Source organism: Prunus mume, linkage group LG3 (assembly GCF_029339155.1).
Source record: "Prunus mume cultivar Tortuosa linkage group LG3, ASM2933915v1, whole genome shotgun sequence".
Lineage (NCBI taxonomy): Eukaryota > Viridiplantae > Streptophyta > Magnoliopsida > Rosales > Rosaceae > Prunus > Prunus mume.
This window is the reverse complement of record NC_142700.1, coordinates 16,454,297-16,467,412: the sequence shown is the minus strand read 5'-3', so window position 1 is coordinate 16,467,412 and position 13,116 is coordinate 16,454,297. Positions and strand designations below refer to the sequence as shown.

The following is a 13,116-nucleotide window of genomic DNA, read 5'->3' as shown; positions in this document are numbered from 1 at the left end:
TCACCCACTAGTACCACACTACTGCACCTACATACATTTGTTAAGGAATGCACCAAATGCCTTCATTAAGGAATGCACCTAAAGTCTTCTATGCGGATTCCACATGTTCACAAACCTTTAATTTTTCTTTGTTAGATGGGAAATCACAAAAAACAGATGTAATGTCTTATTTTCCAGATCCACCCTCCCCAAGCAAGACCATAGAAGAAATATACAAAATTGTCTCGAATAAGACATGGGTAATTTAGTCATTCCACTATAACATTCCAAAAAGAGCCAAAAACAGCCCCTCCCCCCCGGCTGAGCTACTACTAGATATCAACAACTTTCATAAAAATGATTGCAGACAAAGAGGGAGACAACAATGGACCCGAAGCCGATAATCACTTTCCTTCTCTTAATCTCGGCAACCGTCATCGCAGCCCAAGAATACGTCCGGCCTCCGCCTCGCAAAGCCCTCCATTTTCCATGGAGCCGAAAACCCTCTTCTCTTCCCCAGCAGGTAGCTTAATCATCTTTACCTTCTCACTCTACTGTTTCTTTCACTTTCTGGGTATGTCAAAATTTTCTCAGGCAAAAAATAAAAATAAAATCAGAGTCTGACTCCATATCTTATGAAACCATAAATCTTTTGCTCCATTTTAAGTTGGGTTCTGTTTGTTTTGCCAGAAAATACTTTCCTTTCTGTCTAATCTTTCTTTTATTTATTTATTTATATTTTGTTTAGTATGTTGTGTAGCATTTTGATCTTGTATGGAATAATGGGCCATGTGAACAAGCTTGTTTTACAGAAAAGAGAAGTTCCAAAAGTTTGTTGTTATTTAAACTCTATGTATAATGCTAGTGTAAGCTTAACAGAGCAGGGGTGGAAATTGACCCAAATGGAGATGGTGGCTCAAACAAACATGCTTCTGATGAACAGTTGCGGGTTGAATCATAATTGGATGTGTGCCTTCTGTTAAAAAACAAATCTATCCTAGGTTTTCTGCTGATGTATAAAAAAGATTTGTTGCTTGTGATAAGTTTTATAGCGTCCCTCCTTGAATCTCAACAAAACCTTAATTATTGGAAATGATCAATTGTTGTGCATCGGAGTGAAAGTTAGATTTCTGGATGTTATGACTGCATAGTGAACATGATTATCATTAATTGTGACTTAATCTGTGTTGATTTGTGCCCGGGGCAAGTATCTTTCAAGGCCGTTTGGCTTTGTTTGATATTTTCTCATTATTGCTTCCAAATTTATGAAGATTTTCAGGTTTTAAACCGTTTTATTTATCGTAGTCATTTACTGTAATATATACTTTGCTGCCCAATTTCCTATTGCAGGTGCACATCTCTTTAGCAGGGGACAAGCACATGCGAGTGACTTGGACCACTAATGATAAATCTGCTCCGTCAATTGTTGAATATGGAACATCGTCAGGGAAGTACAGTTCTGTAGCTCAAGGAGAAAGTACCTCTTATAGTTATCTGCTCTATAGATCAGGAAAGATACACCATACTGTCATTGGCCCTCTTGAACATGGCACCGTTTACTTTTATCAATGTGGAGGACAAGGTCCTGAGTTTCAGTTCAAGACCCCTCCAGCTCAATTTCCAATTACTTTCGCCGTGGCTGGAGATATGGGACAAACTGGATGGACAAAGTCAACCCTAGACCACATTGAACAGTGCAAATATGATGTGCATCTGCTTCCTGGAGATCTTTCATATGCTGATTACATGCAGTCCCGATGGGATACATTTGGTGAGCTGGTGCAGCCACTTGCAAGTGCAAGGCCATGGATGGTAACCCAAGGGAACCATGAAAAGGAGAATATACCATTGTTAAAAGATGGGTTTGCATCCTATAATTCCCGATGGAAAATGCCGTATGAAGAGAGTGGATCAAGTTCGAATCTTTACTATTCCTTTGAAGTTGCAGGTGTTCATGCTATCATGCTCGGTTCATATACTGATTACGATGAGTATTCAGATCAATACAGGTGGTTGAAGGTTAGTTAATTTTCTCTTCTCTTGTCAGAAGGAATATTGCGTTTTCTTCTACATTAAATTATATATTATATTTGTTTGTAAAAGGACACTTAGAGGTAGATCTATGACGGTCATATATTGTCATTCTTGTGAAACAGGCTGATCTTTCAAAGGTAGACCGTCAGAAGACACCTTGGCTGGTTGTTCTCTTTCATGTGCCCTGGTACAATAGTAACAAGGCTCATCAAGGTGAAGGGGACAGCATGATGGCAGCAATGGAGCCATTACTGTATGCTGCCAGTGTGGATATAGTGCTCGCTGGTCATGTTCATGCTTATGAACGCACGGTATAGCTATGCTAATTCAGCATATATTTGTTTAGTATAAATTTGGGCTTTCAGTTTTTAATTCACGTTAGCCCATTTGACAGAAACGTGTGAACAGTGGAAAATCAGATACATGCGGCGCTGTCCACATAACCATTGGTGATGGAGGAAACAGAGAAGGTTTAGCTCACAAGTATGTTGTTGTGCTCAAAATTTTCAATATAGGAAAATAGAATATTTGTTTTCTCATGTGATTGGCAATACAATCCTGAAATTCGGTTCGCATTGGCAGGTATATAAACCCATCTCCTGAGTGGTCAGTTTTCCGGGAAGCAAGTTTTGGTCATGGGGAGCTCAAGATAGTGAATTCGACCCATGCCTTTTGGACCTGGCATAGGAATGATGATGATGAGCCTGTAAGGTCTGATCAGGTCTGGATAACCTCATTGGTCAGTTCTGGATGTGTTGCTGAGAAGAGATATGAACTAAGGAGTATACTTGTGGCGCCATAGAACTTGTCATGCATGTGATGGCTTCACCTGATTTTGTCAAATCAGGGGTTTTTATGTATAAGATGAAATCATCTACCAACTGGTTGATGTGCAAATAGAATCCAATCATTGCTGCTTGAATTGGTAGAACACGGTAGGTCCACGATGTGCTGATTGAGTTCTCTCAACTGGTTGATGTGTCTGGAAAACTTGTTTTTTAATCTGTTTGAATGTGCAAGAACTTCAGTATATTGTTGAACTCTGTGTATAGTATATGTGGTAAGATTCTCCCTTTATTTTTGTCTAATGTAACATATATAGTTCGCCCTTTATGTTGTTCTTGGCAGTATGTCTTTCTGGCTATACATTCAGGATCGAAGGATTAGATCATACAGAACTCTGGTTAAAAGTTCCTGGCCCCAATGGCTAGTGAATGTTTCTTTTAACCATATTGGCACATCTGTGGTGTGGCATGGTCAGCCCCAGTTTTATTTTTGAAAGTTTCCCAAATATCTTAAAAACAATTCTCTCTTCCTTTTGGTTCTAAAACAATTCCATGGTGCAATACGAAGTATATATCTGAACAAACAAATATACAAAGATCATTTCCATAAAAAGGAAAGAAAAAAAAACCCATAGGGGCATGGTGAGGTGAGGCCTCAAGAATTGCTTTAAAAAAAATGTAAGGCAACAATTCAAAACTACTTAAAAAAGCAAAATTCACAAAAGCAATCATTTTTGAGTTTATTCAAAAAAGAATACATTCACATTAGATTACAAAGGTGTCACACGCATGCGCAAAGAGATTACAATTGAAACTTGAATACTAACAAGAACCAAAAGGTGGGAAATTTTGGTCTCCCAAGTGCCTTCTGAAATTCTTCTCATTTTAATGCAGCATAATGGGCTTGTACATTAAGAACGTCCTCATGAGATCTGTTAGATATGAAATGGCACTGCCTCATTTGATTTTACCAACTTCTTCAGTCTACTGGCAACACATGCAGAGAACGTAACATGGTATCATTCCTACCACATATCTATGCGCACCCGATCATCTTCGATAGAGTTCCTTTTTTGTAACTTGCTGGGTGTTGGAGAAGACTAATTAAACCATTGGCAGTAAGACTATGACCTGAATTGGTGAGCACCAGACCTGTGTGAATTGGATGAGATGAGTGATTAGCGGTCTGCAAGAGCTAACTGATATGCCAATGCTATATTTGACAAGCTACACTACCAAAATACTACATTTGGAACTTTACCTTCCAATGTTGTGTGCCAAAGAAAACATTTGATTTCCAACTACTGTTACTTTTTCCACCGCAATTTCTCCTCCAAGTTACAATGTTCCTATATTATCCACCAAACCATCATCCAACTATCAATTCCTTTGGCTTTATTTTATTTTTCTTTGAGTAATATGGTACTATCACTTGAAGAAGCTGCAGGTGAATTAAAGTTTAGATATTAAAACTATAAAAAGCAAATAGGAATAAAACAGAAAAGTCAGATTGTCTCTTGTTGCCTACTTTTTGAGGCCACCCGAAATTCGTTGCAGCTCCTCATAGCTGTACTTTAACAAGATGTAAAAACTCTTGATCTCTCATTGTCTTGTATGTAACTCTTGAATGCCTAAAAGTTCTGTCTGCTTCTACCAAAATGACCAGAAATGTTTATATATAATAAATTTTTTAAAAAAAAGGTAGGTATACGACGTACAAACTGATTAAAAAATTATTTAAGTTTTCAAAAATTTGATCTTGGATGATCCTCAACCAATTGTTGCAGATTACTATATATATCTTAATTAGTTCCGAATGCATTCCCAAATTTTCCTTATTGTTTATTGTCTTCTCCTTTCCTAATCTGTGATGAGAATACGCACTGAGAAAGATGAGAGAACAGAAAAATTGAAAATTGACAACAAACAATGGATGAAAGCTCTAAAGTTCATGGATTCTTTCTTCATCTAATCATATGGTAGAGCCAGACACACACGAAAGTCTAAACCAACAAAACTTTTGCCCAAACCACACACAAAAGGTGTTATGAAGCCATAACACTAACAGCTTGTACCATACAACCATCAATATGGTAGAAGGACCTGGGTCATTCTACCATGCAAGTGGGGTATTCCGTGTCAGTGTAAAATTGTCTATGGATTCATAAAACTTTTGTGTGTGCTGTGCATAAAAGCATAGACATTTATAACACCAACAATGCTAGGAAGACCACACGTTAATACCACATGATGTGACAAGTGATGTACAGCTCATGTCAATTAATTTATCCCTTCGGTTGTCATTTAATTTATTCTTAATTTTTAAATTGAATTTTTAATCCATTTCTAGGTTCTTCAAGCGAACATAATGAGCCTAAAGATATAGCGGTAGTCAGTGGTGAAGGAAAACAAGAGTTGTAACTAAATGCAAGAGGAATGGAGGTTGACAAGAGAATAGTAATTGGAAGACTTTTTTTGTATTTGGCATACAACATTTTAACGCATTGTGTCACAAACAAAATTTTGACATAAAAACTTTCCAGATATTGCATTGGCATTTGTATTTGAGAATTTTTCTTTTAGAATTGAGTACCAAACCTGACCACACTTAAGCATCTGCAAACTTTTCACTTCTATCCCTGCACTTGGAGTCTTCTTCTTGATCTCTCTTTCCCCTCCAGAGTACAATCTGCTCATCCTTGAACAAAAGGGGGATGCAAGGTACCAGATCCTGAATATATAGAATACACAAGGGGATAGATCACTTAAGGGAGCAACTCGAGATAGATGCAGAAAACAAGAAGCATAAGAACAGAATAGAGACCCACAACTACCACCTAAACAGAAAGAAAACTCCAATTCAACCCAATACAAGTCCTACCCTTAATTTCACGCCTATCCTTTTGCAATCACTGGTACCAACATGCGTGCAGTCTAGTCTCACTACCTCCTCAGTCTTGAAAGCCTCCCTGACTCTATCCACAACATTCACATACACACCATTTCTAGCTGCAGGGAATAACATCAAACAATAAAAAAGCAAGCTAACAGAAGGGAACCATAAATTGTTTCCATATCCCGTTTACTTATAAACAACAAAGAAAAGCAAAGCGTCATCTGAAACTTCCCAAAAATCAAATTCACTTCTTTAAGTTTCCTTCTTTTTTGATAAGACACTTACTAAGTTTCATAACAGGTGGGGAATTTAGTCCTCTGTTTCTTAATTCCTTCGTTTCTTCAAATGTCAAGCCATCAGCAACATTCTTCACAAGCTTGGGATATATCGGAGTGTACGGTTTCCAGAGCATTACAGGTATTACAGGTCGATTCTTCGGATCATAGTTTCGACCCCGGTATAAAATAAGGACATTAATGTGCTGGTAGACAATCTTCCCACCAGATTTGTCCTGCACAGACACTAGTATCTCCATGAGCTAATAATTTCCGAACACCAAAAATCAAAACCAAATCCAGATAATTGGAGCTGACTGAGTTAAGTTCAAACCTCAAGGTGGAAGCAAACATTGTCCATGTCAAGAGTTGGCACTCCCAAACACTTGATCCTCACAGCTTCTGCCCGCTTCCAATGGTTGTGGATATCATCTAACATGTTATGAGTAACTCCTCCCTTTCCTGATACAAAATTAAATCATTTAGTCCCTCATAAAAATGACTGCAAAACGAAACCAACTTTCAAGCCTAAAACATATATAAAGAACTGCATATAATAGAATACAATGCAATACATAGTTAATCTCAGGGTAGAACCCTAAATCCTAACCCCTTACCCATGTTGATTTGCCGAGCACAATCACTATGACGGTACCGTTCCACCAGCTTAGCCACTTCCTCCTCCGTTAGTGGGTCTCCAAGAACCCGTTTCCTCTCCTCCACGACCCGGTTCAAGTCCACTTCTTGTTGGGTCAGGGCAACAGTGCCGGTCCATTTCCTATCAAGCCGACCTGGCCCAAAAGGAGAGAACTTGGGCGACTCCCGGAACGCAATAGGTTCGACCTTCGGGTTTGTTTCTGAGTACGAGTAGCTGAAGTCGAAGGGTAGGTCCGACTTGAGAGGCCGGGTCGGTTCATTCTTCGTATCTGGATCTTTATTCTGTGTCTTGTTCTTCTTGGGCTTCGGAGGTTTGGAAACTGGAGAGAAAGGAGGGTCGTCGTCTTCGTATTGGTCTTCGGAGAGAGAATGGCTGAGAAAGCGAGAGAGGGAGATAAAGGGTTTGGCCGGGGCTAGGGTTAGGGTTTTGTGAGGTGAGGAACGCCATGGGAGTAGCTTAAGCATTGCAACAGAGAATTGAAGTTAAGAGTGAACCGAGGAAAAACTGTACTGCGGGTTGAAAATGAAGGGGCAATATCGTAAACAAAGCACAAAACACATAACCTCATGTGGGCAGTAACATTAAAAACAACTCCACCCATTTGCCTTTTGTTAGAACACCCATTCTTTAATCATGGCAAAGGGCCAATAGTGGCTGTCTTGCAAATCAATTTTGTGTTTCCACTCGTTGCCTTTGCTAAGGGCAATTACTATTCATTTTTGTTTTATTCACAACTTTTTACCATAATAATTAATTTGGATAATATTTTGGATAAGATTTTGGGTTCCTACGTGTCAATACTATTCATATCTCATAATCGGACAAAATTTTCAATTTCAAATTTCAGATAAATTTAAAAAAGGCTAGTATTTATAGAAAAAAATTCATTAATTTTGGGTATTTTAAAAAAATTCGAATTTTTTCCAGATTTTATTGCAAAAAATTGCTGTTGGATTGGAGGAAAAATCAGATTGGAGAGCCGACGCCACGTGAAAAAAAAATCAAATCGTAGTCTATCGATACTATAGCGCCATCACCCCCTCGTTTTGGACCTCGATAGCCTTTGGGCCAACAGTTAGTGGGTCCACACCTCCCGTACTGGGTGTCTGAACACCTTTTTCCCTAGCCTCAGTTTGGAGAGGCTCTTATGACAAGGGGGCTAAGACTATTCATGTGAATAGTGATTGCCCTTGCAAGAAGCAATGTCGTTTTTGCCATGACAAAAGGCAATTACTATTCATTTTTTGTTTTTTCACAACTTTTTACCTCAATAATTAATTTGGATAATATTTTCGGATAAGATTTTTGGATTTCTACGTGTCAATACTATTCATATTTTATAATCAGATAAAATTTTCAATTTCAAATTTCGGATAAATTTTAAAAAAATTGGCTGGTATTTATAGAAAAAATTCATTAATTTTTGGGTTTTAAAAAAATTCAAATTTTTTAGTATTTTATTGCAAAAAAATTGGCTGTTGGATTGGAAAAAAATCTAATCGGAGAGCGAGACGACGCCATGTGGCAAAAAAATAAATCATATGAGTGGGTTGACACCAGGCCGTCGATGACATCACCCAAAACTCGGGCTCGCACTGAGCTAAACTCCCCCGAGCCAGTCCGGGCTCGTGGCCCCTAACTCCTGCCGGGCAAGCCTTCTCCACTAGAATTGGGTTTTTTGCTTTGCCTCCCCCCAGCCCGAGGCTTGGGCTCCTCGCTGGAGTCGCTCTAACAAAATACATAACTTCATTCAAATCTCCACAAACAAAGCACAAATTAAACAAAACACCCAAAATACAAGTATCCATAAACAAAGCACAAATAAAACCTTGAGCTGTGTAAGAAACCCACCCAACCAAATGAATTTGAGATGGCGACGGCGATGGGTGCGACAGAGACTGCTGGTGGGTTCTCTTCCTTCTTCCTTCTACTTCTTCTTCTTTGGGTTAATTACAGTTTGGTACCTTGTGGTTACACCTTAAGACATATTAGTCCCTATTTTCTCAATTTTTACAATCAGATACCCAATCTTTTAAATTTGTTACAATGTGGTTCCATCGTTAGGATTTCTGTCATATTCCTCCGTTTGCCTACGTGGCACTATAGCTCCCACATTTTTAATTTAAAATTGATTAAAATATTTGTTTTGACAAAAAAATTACAAAAAAAGAGAAAAAAATTCCTCCCAAACCAGAGCTCTCGCGATTTTCTTCTTCCCCTATTCATCGATGACCACCACCCGCACCCAAACCAACCTAAAACCCACCCGCAACCATAGACCCCTCCTCCACTCGATTTCTTCTCCCCTGCCCAACTCCAAACTCTAGTCCCCACTACAGTGTCAAGCAGTGCCGTCTCATTTAAACTCGTCTTTTAAAATTTTCGTCTTTGTCGGCCGACCCATTTTAATTTATCGAGCCATGTCCGGTCCATTTAGTAAAATCTTTGATCGGCCCGGCCCAAAGCCCATGTCCACATTGAAACGGACTGGGCCGTGCTCGTGCTCGTGCCATACTTGGGCCCAAGAACTAACCCATTTAATTTGAAGTTTTTTCACTTGATAATTCAAATTATAAACATTAAAAATATAATTAGAGACAAGAAATGATGAATTATTTGAAAACATTAATCAATCAAACATCCAAACAATATAAAAGGCGGAGGGCAAAAAGTGTACAATTCCACAAAGTCCACTTCAACTTTTCATCTTTAAACAACTTATTATTTTATATGTGAAGAAATGTCTTGCTTTGGTTATAAGAGAAGCGTATATGTCATATGTACTAATTAGATATCAAGTCCAATGTTGTTAAATTAATTTATAGTTGATATGTTTAATTAATTTTGGATCTAAGAAATTTCCCTAAAATGAAAGACATCAAATATGTTTATGATTATAAAAAATAAAAAAACCATATAAACAATGATATTAGATGTCAATTTTTTGCATTTTGACATTTGAGAAAGAAAAAAAAAGTTAAGTGGGCCATGCTTGAAGCGGGCTTTGGCTCGTGCCGTGCTTGAAAGCGAGGCTGTCGTCCATGGACCTCATTTTTATCCCCGGCCTAAGTTTGTATCGTGTGCTCGTGCGTCCCATTTGACACCTCTAGTCCCCACCCACAAAAAACCAACGATTTTTTTTGCAAAACTGGGAAATTTACCAAAACTGCAAAAGTCTCAAACTTGAGAACAGAAAACTTGTTGCCTTTTGTTTTCTTTCCATCAGTTCATGATCTACCAAACAGGGGAGAAGACACAAGCCAACCCAAAATTCTCATAACCACATTCAACACCCAAATTCAAAAACCAACGAATTTTTTTATTTTTATTTTTTTCCAATTTGTACAGAGAGAGAGAGAGAGGGAGAGAGCGGAGAGGAGAGAGAGAGAGAGATGCAGACCGTCAGATCTCGCCGGAAAGCGTCGGCAACGGCGGGAACAAGCTCTCAAGGATGGAGAGAGTGGTCGCCAAGCTGTGGTTGGTAGGTGGGGGAGTTTAGGGTCGGGGCAGGGAAGAAGAAATCCGGGGGTAGGGGAGGAGTCTGGGTGGTTGCCGGCTGGGGTCCTGGGTTCGTTTGGAGGTGGGGGTTTTGGAGGATGGCTGCGAGTGGTCATGGTGGAATGAAGGGGAGAAGAAAATCGCAGCAGTTTGGGAGGATTATTTTTTTCTGCAAATTTTTTTTTTTGAAAAAAGAAAAAATATTTTAATCATTTTAAAATTAACAAAAAATGAAAATTGTGGACTCATAATTCTACGTAGGCAACTAACAGAAAAATCTGACAGAAACCCTAACGACAGAACCAAGTCAACAAATTTAAAAGATTGGATATCTGATTGTAAAAATTGAAAAGATAAGGATTAACATATCTTAAGGGTGTAAACACAGTGTACCAAACTGTAATTAACCCTTCTTCTTTTTTGGTTGCCGTCTGAATCGCCCAAAAGAACTAGCCTCTTGACAGAGACAAGGTCTTTAAAAATTTAAGTTTTAAGTTTACATTTTAACTCCACATATTCAATAACTTTCAAAATCACCCACAAATTTTCAAAACATTTTCGTTTTTATCCCTTGACGTATCATGACCGTGTCCCGAGTGTATCGTTATGGTATCAATGGAGTATCGGAGCGGTATCGTAAAGTCAACATGCCAGAAAAATTTGGCATATCGAATACGTATCAATGCCATATCGGATACCCGCATACCCCCAAAATATGGTGTATCAGTGCAATAGAGTCTCATATATATGGTGTATCAGTGCAACAGAGTCTAATACATTGCTGATCAATCTAGCATACATAACAGAAGAGAAAAAAAAAAAAAAAAAAAGACCAAAAAGACCGAAAAATGTCATGTTTGTTGTTGATATTCATGAAGCATGGCTTACACAAACAATTTCTTTGAAACACGAACCCAGCACCTACAATGGGGCAATACTGCTACCACTTTTCAAAAATCAACCTGAGTTTCAGTGACCACCGACCACATCAATCAAAATGTAATGGTGTACATTTGAATATGGCTTTCATCACTAGGTTTCCAGATGATGTCAAAATTGTGTAAAGTGAGAAATTGAGCACAAGACTCACTCACCCCGACGAGGAGACGTTGCTTAATCTCTCCTTTTTACATCGCTTCTGGTCCTCAACCATAGACTCAAAAACATCCAAGAGATTGTCCAGCCCCTCAGGACTGTCCCCTACTGCCTGCAGTGCATATACAATGCTTTCAATGGTGGACAGAAATCCCAGCTTCGGCTGAAGTCTCACTTCATCGTACAAGCTCATCTTGTCCAATTCCAACTTCAAGTGTGGCAAGAGTTTCAGCCAGGGATTTTCCACATACATTCTCTTTGCCTTTGACCATGTTCCGTCCAAAACAATCATATTCTTCACCTTTTGATTCATAGCCTCAAGGTCACTGACACTAACTGCTTCTTCAGATGGAAATAAGAGTACAGATCCAGGAGGAACCTCCATTTCAAACTCTACATATTCATTCAACTCCTCACTTCCCTTCAATGGCTGCTTTTGCAACTTTTGTACAACAAACCCCTCTGCCAGAGCATCACGCGCATTGTCTAAAATCGTATCGAAATTTGGATTCTTACAGTGGCCTTCTGCCATCCAAATATGGGAAAGAGAGCTAATGACACCATACTTGCCAATGGTAGCAGCTATAACAGGCACATCATTACCAGTTTGGATACCTTCAACTGAATCAAAACCTTCGTTGGAAAGCTTGGATACTGCATCCAATGTGGTAGCAGTTGAAACCTCATCAGCATTGTCTTGTCCATCTAAGTGCTTATCATCAGTGAACTCATGTTCTTGCCCTACAACTAATACATCACTGGTTGATAAGCCAGAATTGCTTACAAAATATACACCTCCTAATTGGTTTTGAGCCTCACTCCCAAATTTGCATTTCTCATCACTTTCAATCAGACTACTAATATTTTTCTCTTTTGGGAAATTTGCAGATAACCCAAATTCTGACTCTCCCACATTTTCCTTCCCTGAACTGACCTCATCACAATACTTAAAAACCAGCTTCTGGGTCTCTCTACTTTCCACAACTTGATCAAAACCTGAACGTTCTGAACCATTTCGGTCAGGACCCGTTTGAGAATACGGGTCCAGCGACCGGATAACGAACCGGGCTTCAAAATTTACGTCACAAACGGTAACTACGTTGAGATTCTTGAGGCCCAATCTGGCAATCCTAGTGGAATTAAGCGGGTGGTTCTTCTCTAGGCTGTGTTGAAGAATGGTCACACTTACAGAGTTATGGAGCCCCGGGGTCTGAATCCGAGTGCAGAGGCAGAGCCGGATGGGTTTGGAGCACGACGGGCAAATGGGTCTCTTGGAAGTAGCCTGGGTAGCCACCATTTTTAGGGTTTGAGGAAGAAAGAAGGGCTTTCGGAGAAGTGTGCAGAAATGGTTGTTTCGGGTCCGAGAACCGAACAGGCATCTATGTGTTCTAGCAGCCATAGTAGAAAAACAAAAGAAAAGAATCAATGATAAGACGACGGGCAGCTAAATATGGAGAACGACACGTCGTTTAATGAGTCTCTACGCTTGGTTTGACAAATTAAAAAAAAAAATACAAATAATAGTTTAAATTATTCTAAGTTAATTTATTTTTAAAAATATATTATTCTTTTTTTTTTTTTTTTGGTTATTTTATCCAAGTGAGATAACTTCATTGAAACAACAATGTTATAGTACAAAAAGAAATTGGATTTTAGTAATGTAACAAGTGTGGCCTCATTAAAATCTTGCTTTTAAAAACCCTCAAATAGAGGAAAAACCGGTCAAGGAAAAAGAGTACCACTACATCACATCCAGTATAAAATTAAATTAAGAAAATAATTTGTCATTGGCCAAAACATCAGAAATCCATAAAGGATCATCCTCTAACCACACTTGAAAATCAAGCGCCTGCTTAGCCAAAAGATGAGCAATCTGGTTACACTCCCGAGGAGCAA

The 13,116-nt window shown here is 38.8% G+C and overlaps 3 protein-coding genes across 8 annotated transcripts; 1 reads left to right on the top strand and 2 right to left on the bottom strand.

Annotated features, from left to right (window-relative positions):
* Positions 1–317: 317 nt before the first annotated feature.
* On the top strand, positions 318–3,126 carry PAP18 (purple acid phosphatase 18). The gene is made up of 5 exons (XM_089048185.1): positions 318–502; positions 1,330–1,998; positions 2,136–2,324; positions 2,408–2,496; positions 2,596–3,126. Exons 1-5 carry the CDS (start codon positions 365–367, stop codon positions 2,813–2,815), a joined length of 1,305 nt encoding a protein of 434 aa, XP_088904311.1. The 5' UTR covers positions 318–364; the 3' UTR covers positions 2,816–3,126.
* Positions 3,127–3,513: 387 nt separating this feature from the next.
* On the bottom strand, positions 3,514–7,154 carry LOC103326472 (CRS2-associated factor 2, mitochondrial). Of its 6 annotated transcripts, none has more exons than XR_001677557.2 (8): positions 6,587–7,154; positions 6,304–6,431; positions 5,980–6,205; positions 5,680–5,807; positions 5,397–5,529; positions 4,327–4,448; positions 4,060–4,239; positions 3,514–3,950 (listed from the first exon to the last, which is right to left on the bottom strand). XR_001677557.2 is itself a non-coding variant. In XM_016793134.2 (6 exons), exons 1-5 carry the CDS (start codon positions 7,089–7,091, stop codon positions 5,407–5,409), a joined length of 1,110 nt encoding a protein of 369 aa, XP_016648620.2. In that variant the 5' UTR covers positions 7,092–7,154; the 3' UTR covers positions 3,514–3,950; positions 5,397–5,406. The 6 variants fall into 6 exon arrangements, 1 of the variants encoding a protein (XP_016648620.2); XR_016125154.1 differs by having other exon boundaries at positions 4,060–4,147; XR_016125153.1 differs by having other exon boundaries at positions 4,327–4,442.
* A 3,810-nt stretch (positions 7,155–10,964) lies between these two features.
* On the bottom strand, positions 10,965–12,619 carry LOC103326474 (DTW domain-containing protein). The gene has a single exon (XM_008228706.3). It carries the CDS (start codon positions 12,617–12,619, stop codon positions 11,216–11,218), a length of 1,404 nt encoding a protein of 467 aa, XP_008226928.2. The 3' UTR covers positions 10,965–11,215.
* Positions 12,620–13,116: the final 497 nt, after the last annotated feature.